This window comes from Rhinichthys klamathensis, unplaced genomic scaffold, assembly GCF_029890125.1.
Source record: "Rhinichthys klamathensis goyatoka isolate OS25496 unplaced genomic scaffold, OSU_Roscu_1.1 h1tg000022l_1, whole genome shotgun sequence".
Classification (NCBI taxonomy): domain Eukaryota; kingdom Metazoa; phylum Chordata; class Actinopteri; order Cypriniformes; family Leuciscidae; genus Rhinichthys; species Rhinichthys klamathensis.
In genome coordinates, this window is record NW_026606573.1 from 744,435 (window position 1) to 762,980 (window position 18,546).

The following is an 18,546-nucleotide window of genomic DNA, read 5'->3' on the forward strand; positions in this document are numbered from 1 at the left end:
CCAGCCCTGGAGTGTTGACCCACTAGCCCCGTCCAGAACCTCCGTGCCAATCACTCCACCTCAGCTCCTCGGCTCCACCTGGGACAATCGTCCTTACGGCTACAACAGGGTTCCTCATCCCTCAGCCTCTGCCTTGGTCATTCATCGCTCTGCCATCGCCATGGTCTTACAGGTCTTTGTCAGTGACTTGTTCCGGCCTCTAACTTCCCTCTGGCTTCACCTCAGTCCTCGGGCACACCGGCTCCGCCTCAGTCTTCCGGCACCCTGGTTTCGCCTCGACCGTTCGTCCCTGCGGCTCCACCTCGGTCTCCAGGACCTTCAGTGCCGCCCGGTCCCATTGGGTCTTCGGCTCCTCCTGCGTCTCCACCACCATCAGCTTTGTCTCAGTCAGTTGTCCCCCTGGTTCCACCGGTCAAGCCTCCACCATGGCCCCTCGCTCCCTCGACTCTGCCATGGGCTTCTGTCATAGGATTCTGGCTGGGTTTTCCACTCTGCTTAATATTTTTTGTGGACACAATGATATTTTTTAAGGTTTCTTTGATGAATAGAAAGTTTAATGCATCCTTGCTGAAAAGTAATAATCTTCTTTCTTTCTTTTTTATTTACACTGACCCCAAACTGAAGTGTAATAAAAATAAATAATAAAAAATTAATAAGTGTTTTACTATACTAAATTTGAACATCACCACTCTAAATAGAGCCACTCCAAAATAACATTAAGTATATGGATATTGCCCAAACAAACACTGTGATGTTTTGTAACATGAAGTATAAATAAAAGCCTGCATACTGTAGGCTGCTCAGATTTACCAATGCTCAGAAGTATTGACCTCCACAATCTCCATGATAAGGTTTGTGAAATTTTACTGAAATGTCAAATGGTATAAGAGAGTAATGCCAGAGGGTGGGTGCCACCCTTGCCTCGGCACATTGGATGGACCTCATTGTGGATTTTATTGTGAATATTATGAAGTGTGCCTCTTTTTTAGTCTTTGTAAGACACCATTTTCTTGTTGAATGCATCCTCATTTATGGTTGAAAAATAAATGTAAGCAGGAAAGTTCCCAACATGCACAATCACACAAGAATGTGTTGTTGTGTCTGATGGTTTGAATGTATATGAGCTGTTACAAAAATGTAGTTTCTAGTTATATTCAGTTTTTTAGTACATTCCAGTAGTTTTGATTGGGTGGATTAGCTGTCAATCAGTTGAGGCCTTGTTGTTGCCCCTCCCCTAGTTTGACAGCAGGTTGTGCTCGTGTTGCTGCTTCAAAGCAGTAAAAAAGAAAAGAAAAAAAAGACAATTTAAAATTCTGACGATACATATCGGCAACATATGTAGCCATGGCCAAATTGTAATTCGTGCCAGTATGGTCAACCTCTACATTCTACTTTTCATTTATGCCACAAAAATGTGTAATAAGGGTTTTGTGTTCTCGTTAGGGAAGTATTATGTGCTTACTCATTCAAAAATGCTGTTTCTTGAGTAAATTAGCCAAGAATGAAGGCACTCTAAAGGGTATGTTTTCAGATAAGCTGTTGCCAGAGCATCTTTATTTTGTTCTTATGAGGTTTGCAGTGCATCCAAAGGGTGAGAAACAAAAAAAAATCAAGTCTCTGAATTCTATGTTTTTGAGGACCGACATGTTAGATTTGTTACCAGAAATAATAAGGGTCTAATGATCCTTATTCAAGAGACCTCACAGTTACCCACAACACCACACTTTATGGAAATCTCCATCTGCCACTGCGCTGAGATGTGGCCTTTCAGAAAGATCATATAAACCAAAATAGGTTAAATGTATATGGAGAGATGGATGATGGAAAACACAATTATGCTGCATTTAGTGGTCTGCACAGTGAAATGAAAGAAACCTTTATTTCTTAAGTCTGTGAAGATGTCTGATAGTTTGATGTGTCCATATGATGATTCACATGGATGTAACAGTTTGCCCATAAAGATGCAAAAGACTGACGTCAAACCTCCCAGAGGGTTATTGCTGGTCAAATCTCCTGTGGAAAATCATCTATTTAGTCAGAGGAGTGTGATAGACTTCAAACATAAGAAAAAGAGCTGTGGGCGGTTCTGTACTGTCTAGCAGAGCTAAGGAGAGGATAGAGAGAGGAAAAGGGGGAGGGGGTATGTCGCGAGAGTGGGTTGTATGACTCATTCTGACCTAGTTTATGGGCTAAGATGGGTAAGTAAGGGATAATGCAGAAACGTGATAATGAAAAAAATGTTTTGGTCTCCAACATTTAATTCAAAGAATAGTCTCAATGGAACCACAAAACCTATTAATTTGGGAGGAAACTGAACCAGTTTGCTCTGGGCACTTTAGTTTGCTTTCTGATGTCCAGGTAGGCAGTCAAATAGCTGATATGCAGTCTTACAGTTTCTCACTGTTTTTAACAGTCTGCTTATGTTAATTTGAGTTAGTCTTTGTTTTTGTAGTGGGGATTTTTCATTGACTTTCTGCAGGTTGCATCGATACACCGGAAGGTGGTGACAAGTGACTGTCTTTATGAGTGGATCCTTGAATCATTTATTCAACTGATTCGTTCAAAATATTGATTCCCTTAGGAACGAAAACAAATCCGTAGCTGCATCCGAAGTTCCATATTTCCTGAGTAGGTACAACATTTAAATAAGAACTGTTAAAACATTATGTTCTATATAGTGTGAATGAAATCTAGAAATACTACATTCGTCTTGTCATTGTCATGTGGCCTACAAGCGTTAGTTGCATCACTTCACTGCCATTCACAAATCCTCGCCCGTGGCCTAATGGGATAGTAAAGTGTCCATTGGATGCGAACTTCAGAATCTCGTCGGAAGTAGAAAGTCATCCGGATACTTTTTTATACTGTTAATTCAGACATATATTCTTTTCACATACTGTTTTTTCCACCTATATAGTAGGGAAATATGCAGCCTATGAATTACTGAATCCTTCCCTCAACCAATTTGTTCAAAATACTGATTAATTCAGGAACTAAACAAATGACTTTATGAGCAAATCATGGAATCATTCATTCAAAATCACTGATTCAGGAATGAACATTACAAAGGTTCTACTTTGACTTTGGAACCATTTCGGTTTACAGTGCGCAAGGTAATATTGTGTCTAAAATGTAAGTTACTCAGTATTAACTTCTTGTTTATTGAACCGTTGTATAAAAGCAAGATCCCACTCGCAGTCTTGGTGTTGGGTCTCAATATACGCATTCTAAACAAACATACAAGGAGTACTATATAAGCATTCAATCACTTTTGTCAAGTCAGTGTGTATCTAAGATCAGACTCAACAGAAAGAGATCAACAAAAGCCACTGAACGCAGTGCCATGTCACACCCATAGTCTTTAGATTATTACTTTATATCCACACAAAACTGGTTTATTTTTTGGGGAAAGTATCTAGTTCCTTGTTGCCTTAAACCTTGATAACAGTGCCCCCATGAATTGTCATAAAGCAAGATTTCAAATGTATACATTTCATTGTGAGTGGAAAAGAGAGCAAAAGATGAATTGTCACGATGCCCTGTGGTCGTGCCCAAGTTGTTTGTGGTGGAGCCTAATAAACCCTTGTGACTGGCTTGTGTACAAAATAACATTGGTGCTGTGAAGTTAATGCATAATTGAGCAAGTATGGGATGTTGCATACATATTAAATTATACCATAACACTGAAGAAGTGATTGACCTGTATTTTGGAGACTGCATAAAAGACCCCCCAAAAAATGAGACAGTGGTTTTCTTTGGCTTTGATATTTTGAAATCTTTCCCAGAAATAGTTTGACGAAATGAATTTAGTTTTTTTTCCCTTGTTATTCTCTCTCCCTTTAAAGTATTAATAGTGTAAAGACCCAAGGAGGAGGAGGGTTTATGTTCCACTTAAAATGAATCTGATGTAAGGTACTTGGAATTTGGTTAAGTCTATTAAAGCTTTGTGTTACTCTGTGTGGAAGAAAAAGAACAGTTGGGATTGCTATCTGTATATAATAATAATAATAATTCATTACATTTATATAGCGCTTTTCTAGGCACTCAAAGCGCTTCACATGGAAGGGGGAATCTCCTCAACCACCACCAATCATGGTTTACATTTATATGTATATGCTGGGTGCAACAGAAGGTAAAATAATATGCAATGTAGTGCTATGGACAATAATCAGTATTTTAAAATAGAGGGAAATATTGTGATTTGCATTAGTTTCTGAATACAAACAGCAACCACAATAATATAATAAACGTTTGTGTGGTTTTTCAGCAGACTCTGAAGTCTCATTCTCCCAAACTTAGTGCTTAATGGTATAGTTCTCTTTCGGACATCTTTTACAGTTGTTCCAATCTGTATGATCTTCTGTGTAACACAAAAGAAAAGGAAAGGGGGATTATTTTCACCAACTGTAATCTACTTTTCTCTCAGGTAAAATTCTAATTCACACTCTGTAGATCTCTGGAGATTTGCATCATCGCTAACTTGCATAAAACAAGTTCCAACAACCACAGCAGCACTGCTGAGTCCCTGAACATCCTTTGGTGGCAAGTACGTGTTCGTGGACAGTAGATCTCAGATGTGTGAATGTGAAGATACTAAATTCTAAACGCTTCAAAACCTACTGAAAAAATATGAGAGGAAATGTGGAAGATATGGTAATATATGTATTTTAATAACGGGATGAAGGATGGCTGAAGCAGGTGGTTCGGCATGGTTGTTGGCAGGACAATTTGATGCTGATGCAGGCAGTCTAGCTGTCTTGCTGAGTAATGCATGAAATGGAGGGGAACCTTGTTATAGGCACAGACGGTGAAGATCAGCAGACACGGGATGAGAGAGTGCAAAAGAGAAAAAAGTTTTAGAGTGAGGGACATTTACATTTGTCCAGGCAGATCTTTTCTGACTAAAGTGACTTACAATAATGCAAAGTGTCAATAAACAGACAGTCAATATACAGAACTGATTATATCTCTCTGTCCGTATAGCCAATACGCATTGGCAGGCCATGAACAGTCTTGACTTATTTCTAGCAAACAGCAGGGCAGATCAGAGGTGTAACGTGAGAAAATTCCCAAAGGAGTTAAGAGGGAGAGGCCCTTAAGGTATTTCTGTAAATATGACACCCGGTTTTGGAGGCAAAGGCCACTCGAGCACTGTGACCTTGCTTTTGAACCTTTGCGAGAGGGCTTCATCCCCCTTCCACTGTGACAAGAGAACAAGATGATTGTTTTTTTTTTGTTTTTTTTATTACAGCAGTATGACATAATCATTAAATCTTACTTCAGCTTTATTATCTTTTATCAGGGCAATAATGCAGTCACTGAATATGCAGATTGAATCCCACCCTGTATGTCCAAACTGAGATGGTTTTCATTTATGGAATAGTCCACTATGGAAGTTCTGTTTTTTACTCACCCTCATGTTGTTTCAAATCTGTATTTCTTTCATTCTTCGGTGGAATATAAAAAAAGATTTCCATACTATGGAAGTCAATGATTACCAAAACTTTTTGGCTAGCAACATTGAACTAACCGCCCCTTTAGTAGCTAATCACTGATCTGTCATACTCAACTGGATACACAAACACAATATGCAACATGACAGGATGAATAATAATAACAATAATAATAATTATTATTGTGAAATATTTCATTTAAAATAATTTTATATAGCCTAATTAGCCATTATTAATAATTAATTGTCTTCCAGAATTGTAATAGCTCTTTATGTATAGTATATAATCGTGGATGGCCCCATAATAGTCACGGTCACGATGCTGTAGTAGCCTATAATCTTTTGGAAATGTCTGTCTTTCAGAGTTTCATATTCAGACTGTACAGAACGAATGACACGCTTTGGTCTGTATGTTGTGTGTTTGTTTCCCATTTCTCCTCCCTTTGGCCTCCATGTGACAAGAGAAACTGTTCTGCCCAATACGATTCGCATAGATCGAGTTACTGGCCCTGCCGCGCTGCGCCGCTGCTGCTCAGTTCACTCACTCACTCACTCACTCACCAGTCTCAGCCGGGCGGGTGGCGCACCGATGCACCGCTCCACACACACTCTCCGCTTCTCACATCCATTCAGCTCGATTCAGCCTCGTTGTCCGAAGATGACCGTGACTATTACGGGGCTATCCACGAGCCTAACCTCCTCCAACCGCGGAGAGTAGATCCGGAGCCGAGGAGAGAGAGAGTTAACCCCACATCTCTCTCGTCTCTCCCCATCATCTGCCTCAATCCTCTGGGCAGCAAAACCGACAGCTTCTGCTGAAATCTAGCTCTCACCCACAAACACTCTCCTGCTTTTAGCTCTCAAGACGTGTTTCTTCGGGATATTGTGGAAGTAATTCAACACCAGGATTTTTTTTTTTGCTCTGTATTCGCTGAAGATGGATAATATAAACGTGGAGTCTGTGGAGAAGGAGTGCGGGGCTCTTGGTGGATTATTCCAGGCGATTGTCAATGATATGAAGGTGAGAGGTTTGACACGACGCTTTAAACACATGCAACCGTAAATTCTTCATGAGCGTGACCAGCATGCAGATGGTGTAAATCTGAAACCTGTTATCACGAAAGTGGCTTTGAGCAAATAACCATAATGCAATATAGGCTACAATCGCCTATTTATGTTAGACCAAAATGACAGGGGGAACTACTGTATGCCATTCACTATCCTTAAAGAAGATAGATAGATAGATAGATAGATAGATAGATAGATAGATAGATAGATAGATAGATAGATAGATAGATAGATAGATAGATAGATAGATAGACAGATAGACAGATAGATAGCCTACACTCACGCACGCACAATTTACATACGTATACAGGTTGGTTGTGTATCGTTCAGCTTGATACATTTTTCCTTAATGCCGGTTCGCCTGATGTAGAGAGGAAATGGAGGGGGTTTTACTCACACAATGGGAAACAGACTCAACTGCTGCTGATTAAGCAGATGTGGCCGCGCGCCATTCCGTGTCACACACCGTGAGATATGTTGCGTCTTGCGTTCCGTCATATCATTGGGTCTATTAGCGTAAAAGAGCGACCGCGCTCCCGTGAAAGCACTGTATCGATCTTCTGTCGGGGTTCATTTTTTTAACCACAGCGTGAAAAGCACACACAATCGTTCTGAATGTATGCTGACCGGTTTTGGGGACTCCAAAATATATTCCATGCAATATATTCTGACGTTCTGGCAATAACACAGCCGATGAGACCCAATAGCGACCAATGCTTTGAAAGCTGCTTGCACAGTGTTTTACTGTATTGACAAAAAGACGTGATTTTCTTAAGATCTAACAGCTTTAAACAGCACACCCACCCCATCTGCATCTGATCTCTGCTCTCCTTACACAGACATTCTCTTCTCATTCATAATTTAACTCTTACTTCTCCAGCATGCTCATGGTCCCATTTGCTGTTAAATGGGGGATTGTAAAATATGGGTCAGCTATCATGCCAACATGCCTGACTGTCTATGTGTCTGTCTATTGAGCAGACAGGGGCTTTGGCACAGTGGGTCGATGATGTTTGCCTCAGAGCCCCTCATTTCAGTGCCTGGCACAGTTCAGTAGTGAACGAGTGCTAAAGATCCAGATCCAGGCTTCACCTTTAAGATGTAGGTTGATTCAGATGCTCAAGCTCGCTCAAGCTCGCTCTCTGATTGGACCTTGTTGCCGCGTGAATCCAATGCAGACATGCTGTTTGTCCTCGGCAGTCTCTCATGTTGCTATATTGAGATGGGAAAAGCAGGGAAGTACAGTAGTAGTTGTTTAAGTTGAATAATTTTATGATGGTTACTCAAAGCAAGTGCAGACATTTCATTCAGTAATGAAACAAAAATGAAGTTATTGTTCAAGAGCCAAGATTTGGAAAATCTACCACTGTCTTCTCTCTGCTTCTGCCTTTGCGTGTCTTTGTTAGTGGGTTGTGGGCAGCCTCTGGCTATGCCAGCTCACTTGTCATATGTGTCTCATCACCAGAATGTCAGCTGGATCTTCTTTGTTTCATCTCTGAGTTCCTAACAGTACTGGAATAAAAAAGAGGCCCCAATTCCCCACCCGAATCAATGAAGTATAGATTCAGCTCACTGTACTAGTGCTCTTCTTCACCCAGAAGATCTGCAGGAAACTAGCATGTGGGGAAAATGTCACTGTATGTGAATGTGTACTGTTTCCTGTCAGCTGTCAAATAGGAACAGAAAGGAATAGTATGCCATACAAGGCTCTTTTAGGAATGTGAATGTTGTTTCTAATTTAAAATCAGCATCAGTTTGATTCCGATGCAGAGCTGTACATGTGTGTTTTTTGTGTCTGGCTCTTGGGGGGTCATTGTTGTAAAAGGGTTGTTATGATGAGTATGGCTCTGGATCATGGGGGGAGGATGATCGGATTTGAAGGGAGGGGGATGGAGAAATGAGATGGAAGGGGTTGAGGAGTGGAGTGGGCTGTCATATTTAGATCCACATTCTTACCCCCCTTCTTTAGGTGAAAGGGCCCTAAGCAAGCGAGAGGGACTCCAGCACTAGACGTGATGATGACACAAGCACACAGTTGTCTGTTTGCCAGCTGGACCTGTTGTATATCACTCCTGTTTACATTCGCGTGCCTCACACAGAGTTGTGCATACCAGCCTAGAGTAGAGACGCTCATATAGATTCACACACTTGGTCTAGATCTCATTCTGCCCGGCTACTGAATCTGAACTATGCCTTTAGTAATCCTTTGAATGTTTGCCTGGAAATGGACCTGAAATCATGGTATACAGGGCTTTTTCATTGGCTTCTGCCACTTTTAAATTCCAGGGGTTGATTTTTAGTACAACTACATTTAAATGTAAATAAAACAAAACTAAATTTACTTTTAGATTAGATTTCAATCTTTTCTTTTAGTTATATAATATCACATTAAAACCAACTTGGCTCTGTTCTTACTGTTGTTCCAGAGCCAAACTTTCAATCTTAAAACATGAAAACCCATCATAAAAATATGAATTATCACTTTGTATTAATTGTCAGTAAGGAAAATACTTGAGATGAAATGTGACGTGATGTGTGATAAAAAAAATATAAAGGTACGTTTCACTTTTCACAGGAGAAATATTTTGTTGAGCCAAACTTTGTCATGTGATTTGAGATGTGGCAGAAATAGCACTGCAGTGGGAATTTCAATGATTTACTTTCAGAAATAAATGAGAAAAAAGAAACGCAAAGCTCCTGTGATGCATGTGTTGGACATTATTTTAAAAAAAATGTAATTCTTTTTTTCTATAGCTTTTAAGATTACATAACAAAGACTGTATAACAACACAAACTTTGACATAAACATTCCACTTATGTACATACAGATAATCAAAAGAAAAGAAAGGGAAACAAATCAATATATAAACGTATATACACCAACAAATACATACACACACACACACAAAAACTTTAATTAAGGCCTCATAGTACAAGACGTATCCAACAATACTTTTCTTACATATCTTCTAATATACCACCAGATATATCCCCATTATTTTCTTTTTCTAACAAAAACATAAAGGGGTTCCAAGCATCTTCAAAAACCCTATATCTTCTCAATTTAAGATTACTAGGATATAAGTTTAATATAAACATTTTTGGTTCTAGTGAAATTGTAGCATTGATTATTTTCTCTATTATAGTCTGCACTCCCTTCCAGAATTTCAAGATCTCTTCACACCCCCATACACAATGAAAGACAGTACCTTTACATGAATTGCATTTAGGACAGATGTCTGTAATATTCTTGTTGAATTTGTTTAATAATACTTTAACAATTTCAATTTTGTATTAACAGTTTGCTTCTGAGCGTCTCTACAGACCTCTCTCCAATCATTCATTGATATTTCCTCATTGAGGTCCTTCATCCATGCCTCTAATCGAGAATTTGCAGACTCCTGAGATCCTTCTACAAACATGTTATATAAAGTGTTGGACATTATTAGTGGACACATAAAAAAAAAACTAGAGAGAATCCACACGACCAGAAGTGCCCTAGTTGAAGAAACAGCTCTAAATGTGGCTTACTGATAACCAAATTTAGGTTAACCAACATCATTGTCTTATTCAATAACTATTTGTCTGTATTAAGGCCCGTTCACACCAAAGGCGATAACTATAATGGTATCTAGAACTATGAATAACAGGGGAAGTCAACACCACAACTATAACAATGACAATGAACAATATTGTTGGAATCACTTTCAGAGTGATTTTTTTCCAGCTGATGAATGATAAAAACACTGACAGGCAATCAGAGTCCACCAGACTTTAACAAGCTTGAGCATTTAAACCTGCAGATGACATAACTGCATGCTTAAATTAGACAGAATGTTATCATGCTATGGTGTATGCTAATATAGTTACATTATAGTTATCATTCTGGGTGTGAACTGGCCTTTACTGCTTTTTTCAAACAATGAGGCTGAGAATCATCACGAGCACTCAATTCATGTCCACTCATCGTTTGTTTTTTAATGGGAAAGCCCTGAGACAACAGGTTTGTGCCATCTAAATGAGCAAGTGTTTTCACTGGCCCCTTTTGTTAAGCTTGTTAAAGATGAATCAACTTGTTTTGGATGACGGAGTGTTCTTGGCAATTTTCCAGGAATACTCAGTGCGTCTTTGTTTGGACTGTCAAACTCATCTCATCTCTTATGTCTGCTGACATGAGGAAAATCTCCCAAAGAGTGATGATTATGGGTAAGCACTGAAATATGTGTCAAATGAACATTTTACTACTCAGGTTCAAAGCGGGGATCTTTGCTGTTGGGAATACTGTTATATGAGCCCAGTGGCCTCTTGGTAGGGCATCCGATTTTAGAGCTGAGGATTGTGGGTTTGAGCCCCATCTGGGTTGCCTTTTAAGCTCAGCTGATCCTGCAGCTGAATATGTATCAAACTGCATTTCATTTTAAAGCTCTATCTTTCACACATGGTGCAGCCTAATGGCAAAGGATCAGGGGTGTTAACAGAGGGCTTTAAATGCAGTGGCAATTAAGGGACAGGAGAGGCACTGCTCTTTAGACCCATTCTTGACATTAGAAATATATGTAAATATCTCTGAACAGAAACAGGGTTCAAGGATCCCCAGAGATCCGCAATGGTTCTTGGAGGTCTGTGAATGTGAATGATCAAGAAACATTTCTTATTATTATCAATGTTGAAAATATTTTGTGGAAACAATGACATTCCAAAGTTTGGGGTAAGTAAGATAATAATTTTAAAAAAGCATTGGTGAGCATAAGAGACTTCTTTAAAAAAAAAAATGCATTAATAAAATCTTAATTATTAAAAAAAATTGACTAGTAGTGTATATAGATATATATATATATATATATATATATATATATATATATATATATATATATATAAAAAACGAATGAGTGAATGAATGAACGAAAGATGGAAGAAAATCATCTCTATTTCTGACATTTACCACAGCCGCCTGAAGCCATGCCCATATCATGTGTCACGGTTTCCGCAAAATATTAAGCAGCACTACTGTTTTCAACACACACACACACACACACACACACACACACACACACACACACACACACACACACACACACACACACACACACACACACACACACACACACACACACACACACACACATATATATATAAAGTGTGTGTGTGTGTGTGTGTGTAAAAAAAAAAAAAAAATGTTGGCTATCTTTTATTTTTTTACAAAAGGGTCATCATACTTGTTGGTCCTTGGTGTTTAAAAAAAATCAGTTTTAAAGGAAAGTAAGTGAATTTCATAGACTTACTTGACCTACTCTAGCCAGAGCTATAGACAGATTTGTTGTGCACAAGGGCACCTGTTCTTTCAGCTTGATGACAACCCTGTCGTTAAAGTTGCACCATTTCTCTGACTGGTTGTCAATCACAGTAGCCTCCCTACCTTTTAAATTACATACATCAGGATATACAACATCTAGTATATCTGAGTGGTTTCTGTCATATAGCTTTCAATCAGACTAAGTACCCTTATTGAACTTGAGGCAGGAAAACAAGAACAGATTTGAGTTGGGTTGATGGGGTGTGTTAGAAAGAGATAGGAAATATATGTTTATATACTCTCAAATCAGTCTCTGTCTGTGCCTAACTGCTCTCATCCTTATGTTGGTATGTTCTGTTATTATCAGGAAACTGAAAAGAATGGAAATTACTGGTGGTTGCGTATTAGAGAAGGATTCAAATTGGAAGGAAAGGGAAATGAAAATGAGCAGTTCAAGGAAAGACACATTTAAATTAGAGAATGGATGAGAAAGAGAGATAGAGAGAGACGGAGAGAGAAAAGAAGAGCTTGCATAGCGCTCATGTTAAGTGATCTCCATTATTCATTAGGGCATGGCTTCAGGCGGCTGTGGTAAATGTCAGAAATAGAGATGATTTTCTTCCATCTTTCGTTCGTTCATTCATTCATTCATTCATTCATTCGTTCGTTCGCACCAAAGACTTTTGTGTACTGTATTGAGTGCTTTGAACACACTGGCAGTTTCTGTCCTCTGCCCACAAAGGCACAAAGCCAATCAGTGCCGCTTCAAAGAAGCCTAGCGGAAGCAGAACAGCCAATCACGTTTCACGGCTTCCACTAGCCCCTTGATGTTTGTTCTCCGAATACGTGCATTCCTCCATTCCCCCATTCATCCCTTTATCTGCTCGTTGTAGAAGTGGAGGAGGTGTGAAGAGATTGTTTTATTAAGAGTATATCAAGAGTCTCAGAGGTTCTATCACAGACCCATCATTAGTTATAGCTAAGGAAAAAATACATCAAATGGAGCAAATCTTCTAATCTTTTTAGACCCTAATAAAACATCCATAATTTGTTTGTATTAGTAGGTTAGAATAAGTAAGCTTTTTTGGTCATAAATTATGAAGCATATATCAATGTTTAATCTGACAACTGCTTGTCTGCCAGTGTAATTCAGGTTTGGTGATTTTCCAAAGAGTCTTTAAGAACGTGATGCACAACTGGCACTCTGTTAATATCATTTCATTTTGTGTACATTTTTAACCCCATAAACATTATCAATACAAACTTTGCAGTGTAACATTAATCTGTTAGATTCATTTGTATCAGCGAGATAATTTTAAAAACACAACGTTAACATTGATATAGAACAGTTAAATATTCATCATCTACATTTAAGCTCCACAACTCGCATAGTGCTAATGAAACCATTAACAACGATTTCAGAGGCCCTCTTAAGAACTTTTTAATGAACTACTGATCAGGGACCGGTCCTCGTGGATCACTTGTTACAGTCATATGAGCCTTCCCAGTATGAATCTCTGATTTAATTAACCTGTTAACTGTACTTTTTGTAATTTGTGAATGCTTTGAAATACAGACCTAAGGTTAGTCTCTTCTATAGAAGCCACTCAGCAGATTATTGCAGATGTTAAGGCACTTCAAAAAAAAGCACAAAATAATTTTAACTCTAAAAATGCTAGACAATTAAAGCCACATGTCTAACTAAGTTGTGTTCCAATTTTGAAGTTGATTTCACAAAAATTGAGCCCGCAAAACAGATTTTAAGTACCCTTTCCATGGTAACACAATGTCTATATTACAAGATGAACTTTGAGTGTTTAAGCTTTCAAATGATACCTAATTTATGATTATTACTAAAATATGTGATTGGGAAAAAGGCTATACAAAAAAGCATGACTAGTGTCCCTCTACCGGGACACTGACAGTTAACAGGGTATAGTTATATGTTTCTACTTTTTATACTTTGAAGCACACAACAAGAGTCTTTTGTTTCTCACGGTTTCCATCTAAAGTTGCAAATTTAACTTATGCGCAAAACTGGAATATCGCATAAAACATTTGCAAATAAAGCATCGTCCCCATCCCATGTGTTCAAGAGAACAAAATCGTCACTTCCTGGGAAATTGGCACAATATATCTGTAATAAAAATTTAAGGAGCTGCAATTGGGAAGCCACCATGGCTCTTTTATCCTACATCATATACATAAAAAATCTATCCACCTCAATTGAGCTCATACATTTTTTAAGCGTATTTTTTAGAATTGATGCGCATCGTGGCATTTCCATCCAGTGTTTTTTTTTTTTTCAGGCAATATCCCTAAATTTGCATAACAATGGAAGGAAACTTGGCTGTTGTTGGAAAGAAGCGAACCACAGCTGTACAGCCATGTTGTTAAAACACAGTTCTTGCAACAACATCTTTAAGACCTTAAGAACACATTAAGCTCCAAAAAATATTATTCATAAGCCACCTTTCCACGGTTCTAAGAACAGCAAGGAGCGGTTCCAGTTGTATTTCCCCAAGAGCCTGGTATGGCACGCTACGATTGCAAATGCAGGTAGAATGCGTGTAGTGACATCACCACTCAGGATTGGTCACTTGTCTGTTGTCTGGCTTCCAGTTTCTCTGTAGCTGTCAGGATTCCATCCACGTCACGATCGCCATCACCGCCCACTCATTCCCAATCACCCAGTCGGACACTCCCCCGTTCACAATCACCTGATTACTGATCACCGTCACCTGTGTCCCATCACCCACATGCACTATAAAGCACTCACCTTCACTGCAGTCACTTGTCTGGTCTCGTCGTTACATGACTCACAGACTCTCCTTCCACTCACCTGCTACTTACCTGCTACTTACCAGATTCCCGATCCTTCCTTCTCATCCATCTCCAGTGTGACTGCTTCTAAACCACCTGCAGGAGAGAAAAGGACATTACCATTTCAGCTAAGCCTGTTCTATGTTTCCATATCATTTGATCCTCACCTGTTATCTCTGACTGAGTATTCCTCTGCACAAATAAACGACAATAACTTACCATCCAGTCTGTTTCCTCTGTGAACCCTGACAGTAGCTGGCTAAGCACACTATTTGAGTGATGTGAACACAAATTAATAATAAAATTAAAATAAATATCTGATCATCCCCCATTATGGTCGCTATTTACATCTCATATCATTTGTAAACTACATTTTTTACAGTGAATTTAGAACAGCTAAGGGGCTTTGTTAGGCATGACGCGGAGCGGAGTTCTAAATTCACTGTAAAACACGGCTTCGCGGGGCTTATTGCTTTTATAAAACGGTTACTCCATAAAAGTATTCATTTTAATATTTACTTTATTCAGAAAATAAACACCAGCAACAAAAAATATAATGTTATAACACATTTATTTCTCCGCCGAGCAATGTTCCAAAGAGGTTGCCAAGCAACACATGCAGCAAAAAAAGAGACACAAACGGCAGTTGCACAGTAAGGCCGTGTGTCCACCAAAGCGTTTTTACTCGCGCCTGGCGTACGTTTTCAATTGTTTTCAATGGGAGCGCCGCGTTTTTTAAACGCCATGAGCGCAACGAGGCGCTGAGCGTGTATTTAACGCTCAAGCGCTGAGCGTTCGGCGTTTTTTACACGCTGAAGCGCTGAGCGCCCGGCATTTTTACTGGTCGCCGAGAGTTGAAAAATGTTCAACTTTTGGATAAAACGCAGCGCTCATCACTGTCACTTTTCACCAACCGTCCAATCACAGTGGAGGAGGGGTGGGACTAAATCACACCGACCAACTGTCACAACATTCTTTCTGTACAACGACATCAACCAGCAGAGCAAACCGAACAAAATGGATGAAAAATATTTTTTTAGTATTGTAAGACCGGAAAACTGGTTGGAGAAACTGTCTTGACCACATGGTCTATTGAAACAAAGGAACTTGCTGAAAATTAACATTCGACCTCCCCCTCACGCAGTCTCACCTGATTTACATTTCCTCTCTCTCTCAGTCAGTAACACTAAAAAACGCACACAAGTATATACATGGTTTAATGTGAATGATTATTGTGTTTAGTATCATTTAAAGGTCTCAGGGTGGCTGGTTCAGATGTCTCATTCCAAATAAGTAAAACAAAAGGTAATAAGGTTTTTTAGAAGTTTAGAGAAACTGGCACACAAAGAAAGGTGGCCTTTCGCCCCTACCCCCAAAATAAGGTGTAACCTGAATGCAAATTACCATTGAAAAGAAGTTCTGGCTATTTAATGGAATGCAGCAAGGAGTCTTGGCTTTTTCTGTATTTCAGATAGCCCATGAGGTAGCTCATGTAGTTCGTAAATGTTGGGTTTGCATCTTTTTCTCTAATCCTAAAACATTTGATGATTTGCATTGATTATATTTCAATTGATTATGGAATTGTTATAATACATTTACCTGACATAATAAATTGTTATATTTGATTATTCTAACAGACTTTGACTTTATTTTCATTGGAGTTAAAAGGAATAGTCAAACATTAACGTATATTTAAAGATGCACAGATATCATTGAAAAACACTTTCATTTTATGGAGTCAGATGAAACGAGTTAATACATAAGATAAATATGTATGGCATTTAATTAAAAATCCCTTTGCCATGGGAAAAGACGGAACGCGCGTTGAGACCTTCACCTCTAATCGATACCGCCATTGGATCGAATTAGACGGACTTACAGTATGAAACAAATTACCTGCGAAATCAGTTACAAGTAAACTGTGCTGCGGATATTCTGTATCATAGCAACGAAACGTCTCAACGGAAAAAACGCTGCGCTTCCAAAACGCTCTCATGCGCTCACAGCTAGGCGTTTTCAGCAGAGCGTCTAGCGTTTTCAGCTGGCTAAAAACGCTTTGGTGGACACACGGCCTAAGACTAATGTAATGTGGTCACAGGTGTATGTTTGTTGAGTAATTTACAACGGCTTCGAACGCGGCTCAACCAATCAGAATCAAGGACCGAAACTATCCGTTTTATAATCTTTGCGTTACCAATGCTAGGACTGAAGCTTTTGTAATACATTCCAAAGAGCAGTGGTTGTTGGCCCTACAGTGGAAATGGAACCATATCCGTACCGGCTGGCCCGGATCGGAATGGAATGGAACTGTTAAGCAAAGACAACGGTTTGGCCTGACGGTGGAAAAAGGGCTATACAGTACAACTATACCGAATACTTCAGCTTGGACATAGTAAGAAAAGGCTGACAACAGAATTCAGTTGCAAAAGTGATACTCTAGATAAGTGTATGAATTATGAAATAAAAAATCCATTATTGTTTAATGGCTCGAGCCTTTGTTTGAGCATTTGAATTGATTCAGTTGTAGAAATAGAATTATCTAATGCAGCTCTGCCTTTGTCTTCCGCAATCACTAGCGAAAGCAGTGGGGAAGAAAAGAGAAATGAAGGCAGCAGTGAGCTATTCATTTTAGGATCATAAATGAAAATGAGTCATTTGAACTTTGACAGAATGTGTCTTTAAGATCTGAGGCAGTGGCTCCTCGTGGGATTCCATTAGCAGGAATAATGCCAGAGAGGGCTTCCTTTGTTAAGCCAGATCAATAGCAGCAAAATCAGTCTTCTCTGGTGATTTCATAGACATCTATGGAGCTAGACTGCCTCTTTTAGTTGCATATGTCACTTTTATAGGAAGTACATAGCAGACATACTGTGGTTCTGAAGTTTAGGAATCATTTGCTTAAGGATTATTGACAATGATGGAGCTCAAATTGAGCAAGGAGTATTTCTCTGAACAAGTTGCGCTGACCTTTACAAGCGCCATCATCATAATCAATTGAATTTAATCCTCCTCACATTATCAAGGCACATGGTTTGTTTGTCCTGTACACCTCTACAACAGAACCTGGGATAATGGCTGACAGAAAGTATTTAAGCTCAACGAGAGTAAACAATGCAGTGGCTGACCAATACATGTGTTCATGTGTGCGTCTGCGGTTGATACACCATGTGATTCTCAGAGATTTTTAATAATGTTGATTGAATTAAAGTATCTCTGGACCTGGACTACATTTCTCAAAAGCATCGTGAGCTAAGTTGATTGTAGCAATGCAATAGCTCTACGATCTACTTAGGCTTACAATGCTTTTGGGAAACACAGTCCTGCTATGCACAATCATGGTGGTTTGGGAGGTGTGACACTCTTTTTTTTCCCAGATCTGTTAAATTGTTCAAAATACTTTGAATTTAAATCATACAGGTTTATTTATTTATTTTCAGATTTTTCTCTTAATTGTCATTGACCCAAATCCAGCAGCTGACTGCTGTGGTAATGTTGGCAGATTTAGTATCACTATATTGTGCTGTTGCTTATGGAATGCATGAAATGGCTTTAGCTTTTATCATCTGCCAGAATTCTGGCTGTTTTTTGGCCTTATTAAAATTCACCTTTAGTGCCGTTTTTTTCCACTCGGTTTGGTAAAACAGAAAATAGCCTGCTTCCTTTACAGGGCTCATCTGAGCATGCTTTATCTAAAATGGTGTGGAGAGGTACTTACCCAATTGTTTGTGGATCACTTGGCAAGTCAAGAAAGAGACTGAATAAAGACTGGGATAGAAAGATGTGAAATTACTTTAGTAAAAATGAGCCAGCTAACAGTATTTACATAATTGGACACAGTGCTGCCCTGCTATTGGATTAGCCTATGAATATGCTAATGTCCGGAGATGGATGAGGGGGGTGGGTCTCGTGC

The 18,546-nt window shown here is 39.1% G+C and overlaps 1 protein-coding gene across 6 annotated transcripts in view; it reads left to right on the top strand.

The window, feature by feature from the left end:
• The first annotated feature begins 5,994 nt into the window (after nucleotides 1–5,994).
• The window catches only part of mtss1lb (MTSS I-BAR domain containing 2b), an 82,209-nt gene continuing 69,657 nt past the window's right edge, over nucleotides 5,995–18,546 (top strand). For 5 of the 6 annotated variants that reach the window (XM_056242462.1, XM_056242446.1, XM_056242437.1 and 2 more), the window contains exon 1: nucleotides 5,996–6,473. In XM_056242462.1, coding sequence (XP_056098437.1) covers nucleotides 6,390–6,473 — 84 coding nt within the window. In that variant the 5' untranslated portion in view covers nucleotides 5,996–6,389. Of the gene's footprint in view, nucleotides 6,474–18,546 lie in introns of all 6 variants that reach the window. The other variant, XM_056242429.1, reaches the window with a different exon arrangement.